The sequence below is a fragment of the Coenobita brevimanus genome, chromosome 52 (genome assembly GCF_032717465.1).
Source record: "Coenobita brevimanus isolate Jiangsu-jjx chromosome 52, ASM3271746v2, whole genome shotgun sequence".
Classification (NCBI taxonomy): domain Eukaryota; kingdom Metazoa; phylum Arthropoda; class Malacostraca; order Decapoda; family Coenobitidae; genus Coenobita; species Coenobita brevimanus.
The window spans coordinates 8,951,943-8,956,458 of record NC_137005.1 but is presented as its reverse complement, the minus strand read 5'-3'; the positions used below and the strand labels follow the sequence as shown (position 1 = coordinate 8,956,458).

General features: G+C 39.2%; 1 protein-coding gene across 1 annotated transcript; it reads left to right on the top strand.

Moving 5' to 3' along the window:
- The first annotated feature begins 290 nt into the window (after positions 1 to 290).
- Positions 291 to 4,047, top strand: Pex2 (peroxisomal biogenesis factor 2). The gene is made up of 2 exons (XM_080272963.1): positions 291 to 352; positions 2,936 to 4,047. Exon 2 carries the CDS (start codon positions 3,154 to 3,156, stop codon positions 4,045 to 4,047), a length of 894 nt encoding a protein of 297 aa, XP_080129089.1. The 5' UTR covers positions 291 to 352; positions 2,936 to 3,153.
- Positions 4,048 to 4,516: the final 469 nt, after the last annotated feature.

Sequence of the window (4,516 nt, the reverse complement as noted above, 5' to 3'; positions counted from 1 at the left end):
GTTGTTATCCACACTGACACCTAGGAAGTATCTGGTAAAAGTTTTTCCATTTTAATATATTGTTGTCATTCTGAATTGAATTGAATTGAATTGAAATATTTATAGATAAGGTTGAATTTCTTTTGTTTTAAAAAATAACATATCTATATCATTCTTCAAAAAGAATTTACAAATGCGCTGACTATAAACCGAGGAGAATGTGAAAGGCCGGGTGGTATATAGTACTACTGGAGGGACTGCAGGAACTAACACTTGGACGTTTTGTTATTTTCCTCAATGTTTAAGGCACAGTCAAAACCAACATCATCCAGACTACATTGAGAAGAAGTCTTGTCGTCCCCAGTAGCATCAGGTGAGAGATATTAATTTCCTTGTCGTTTATTTTGACTAGTACCGTACAGTCGCATTCAGCTCAAGCCACAACGCAGCCAGGAGCAAGAGGCGTGGAAGAAACTGAATGGGCAGGAGAAAAAGGAATTAAATAACATACAACCACAATGCCTAACTAAGTTGCTGAAGGTGCCAAGAACACCACCAATATTTGCACTGTTACATGAAACAAAAGGAATGTAAATTGAGCACAAGATAAATTAGAGGGAATTAGAATATTATATAGACCTGAATAACAGAGAAGAGGAGGCAGTAGAGGCAAAAATGAAGTGTTGATTGTGAGAAAAATAAAAGAATATGTAAAAGAAATTCAAGTAATCAAATGTAAATATAATATAACAAAAAAACTGATGAGAATGGGAGAAAGTGAACCAAGAAAGATATGGAACAAGAAATTACATAACATTAAAAAAATTAAGAAGTGGAAGATGTGAAAAAAGGAAGTAAAACAAAAGATGCAGCCAATCAGGAAATGGAAAATAATATAGAAGAGCTAATTTTTGAAAATCTATCTATCTATTGCCAGACACCTTAATCCCGTAAGGAGCAGCCACAAACAAATCGCCTCCATGTCGCCCTGTCCCCTGCCATTTCATTGCCCTGCTCCCAGCTCACACATCCCTTCTCTTATATACCTCTCCACTCCCTCCCTCCATTTCAATTTTGGCCTCCCCCTTCCTCTACCTCACTCTTCTCATCAGTCTCTCACTTTCCATCCTCTCCACATGGCCAAACCACCTCAGTGTGTTTCTCCCAAAACTTTCTATCACATCCACATCCACACCCACCCATAACGCTCCTTCACTTCCTCATTTGTCAGTCTGTCTCTCCATGTGACTACACATGCTCCTTTCAAATAACTCATTTCCACTGCTCTTACTCTTGACTTCTGACCTTCCAACAAGGTCCAACTTTACTTCCATACATTAGAGTTGGCATCACAGTACTGTCATGTAGTAGCTTTTTCACTTCCATGCTTGCTTCCCTGTTTCTTATCACTGTTTTCAAGGAACCAGCAACCTTTCTTCCTTGTACTCTTTCAAGCACTTCCCCCTCTAAACTTTCATCCTTACTTATCCACCCAAGCACATTAGTTATGTTATTTCCCTTACATTATTTCATGATTTTCCTCTGTTTACTTACATTACTTTCATTATATACACTGTTTACACATCACTATCAATTAATTTATCATGTGGAAGTCTTTCAGCTGGATGTTGGGAGTAAGCACTATACAGTATCTTTGGCAGTGCGATATGACCCATATTTGTGTCAGATGGCTAGTTTCACATACTGTCAGTGGCTGATGTGGATAGATAGTCTGTTTTGATGCAGAGTAGGTGGATGCATGGATTATTTGTAGTATGGAAACACAACATGGTGTATGTAATATGGCCATAGTCGAAACCATGATGATGCGAAGTTGTGGGTTGATGCTACGTATTTTCACATTCACTTTATATATATATATGTACCGGTATGTATGTATGTCCATATATATGAGCAATAAGCCCCAGCCACCCCTTGGATGGAAACCTTCACTGGCTCAGTCCAATTGGAGTGCAATAATTCCCCACTAAACCACCAGGCGCCAAAATTTGGTTATATGGTTACCACCCAGCGTAGTAAATGCTCTCCTGGTGTACAGGAAACCATTTGGCATGTCAGTAAGTGTAGAGTCACCCACAAGCAGAAGGAAAAGGAAAGAATGAAGGAAAGACAGAAGAGGGAGTGTAAAGTCACCCGTAGGCAGAAAGACGAGGAAAGACTGAGGGAAAGAAAGACAGAGGAGTATGAAAGGAAAGAAGGATGGAGGAGAAGAAAGGACAGACACCTGAGAGCAGCACTACATTGAGTGAGTGGATGGTGAGTGCCCCTACCTACCACAATACTGTATATATATATATATATATATATATATAAAATTGGTAAAAGACGTGGGAGGGGAGGAGGGGTGTCCATCATCCCATTTTCTGTCACACACTAAAGGCAGACTCAAACAGTTTCACTCATGTGTGAAAAACCATGTCCATATACTGTATATATATGTGGACTCGGCAATATAGGGTACTACGAGTTAGTCCGGATAAATATGGACTCAGGAGCTTTGACACTTTTGGATTGTCCGTATATATACTGTACAGACACGGCACAGAAAGGGTTAAGCAAGTAAAGTATTTGAAAGTAAGAATGAGGGTATTGTTAGAAAAGGCAGACCTTTTATACATTAGTTGTGCATGAGAAACTGAAGGAAGAGTAAGGAGCATTTGGAAGAGTGAAAAAGGTATTTGTGGATAATGTAACATGAAAGCATGGCCATCCCAATGGGGGTTTTCCAGGAGGGACCAAGGCATCAAAGCTGATAATGATACAGATTAAAAAAACTGGATCTTGACTACTTTCAAGGATGATGTGCATGTTGTTGAAAGTTTAAGAATTTATGAACAGAAACACAGACTGTATAGATTAAATTAAAGAGTACTGTACTTTATTCTTAGGACAGTAAAAATAGTACTGTATTTAATGAACTTTTATCTTTGCTTAGGTCTTTGAAGAGCCCAGCAGACCTGTAGCAACTGGTACAACTACAGCACACATCCAAGCACTGAAATTAAGATATGTACGGTACCTCCAGATAATCTGGCAACCATCAGAAAATACCAGCATTCAGCACAGTGTGCAAGAAGATATTGACAGTACTGATGATTCCTTATTGCAGTCTTTCTAGTGGTGTAACCATAATTGACCAGCACCACCACCACGATGCCAGCCACTGACACCAGTAAAGGATATGTTCCCAGGATAACACAGCTTGATTCAGTATTCCTCAACAGTGAGGCTTACTCACTAATAAAGAGTCAGTTACTGACAGCTGTCAAATACACTGGTCAGACCTTTGTCACAAAATTGGAACCAGAAATTGATGCTGCACTTCAGTATATACTTTTGAACTATACTGTGGGGCATCATAAAAGTTCAATTGGACAGCAGCTGTTACAAATTAAGTACAAAGACTCAGTGTCATTCAGAAAGCTCAAGTACTACATATTTGTTCTAGTGATTGGAAAATGGCTTAAAGAGAGACATAGTTTGATAGCATTAACTGTAACGAAGAATGACAGTGTGAAGAATGTAACTGGTCGTTGTGTGGACTTACTAGAGATAGGATTCAGAATTATCCAATCTTTCAATCTGTTGCTGTTTTTGTACAAAGGATCATATCCAACCATTCTAGAAAGGATCTTTGGCCTTCGACATGCTTCTGCTGATCCTAGCAGTTCCCGTGCAATATCTTATACTTATTTCACGCGAGAATTGCTGTGGCATGGTTTTGCTGAGTTGTTGGCATTTGTTTTGCCATTAATAAACTTGCAATACTTTCACAGCACAATGAAGAAGTTTTTGCCAAGTTTCAGTGAGGATAAGAAGAGTTCTGGTGATAATTTGGATATGAAGTTTGACCTGGAGACAACATGTGTGGTATGCAACCGGTTGCCAGTTCTCCCGCACACCTTTGGCTGCCAACATGTGGCATGCTATTACTGTGTTCACTCTAGCTATGCAGCAAATCCCACATTCTCATGTTCTCTTTGTGGTCACCAAATTGACAGTAAAATTCAAATTGTGCCAGCGTATATGCCAAAGCTAGGCAGCTAACTTGTGATGTTGCAACTAAACTATTATAGCTATCACGTTTGCTAACCATCTTAAAAGTGTCTCTTGAAACTGTTTTAAAATCCACCCATCTTTTATACTATACTTTCCAACTCTTCTTATTTTTGTAAACCCAGGATCAGTTGGACATGAATGTAATGGACTGCAGGAAACCAGTCACTTCATTCAGGTGTTCCCAGAGGCCTTTTGTTCAAGTTGTGTTGAAAGATGGTTTGTGTTGATGGTGTAGTTCATAATGTGAGTAGGCATATTTTGTCTAGGCAGCAGCATTACAATATGGTTATAGTGGATTTTTAAAGTTGTATTTTGTGTTGGTATAGGACAAGTTGAAGCCTACTTCATAATCTGGACAAGAGCACTCATATCTCTAGGGTACATTCTGAGGCGTGGATGTCTGGTGGAAGTTCATGGAAGATGCTGCTTAGGTGGTGGTTCCAAATGGCTGCAGTAG

Coding starts and splice junctions, on each gene's coding strand:
- Pex2 (XM_080272963.1), top strand. CDS start 3,154: ATGCCAGCCACTGACACCAGTAAAGGATATGTTCCCAGGATAACACAG.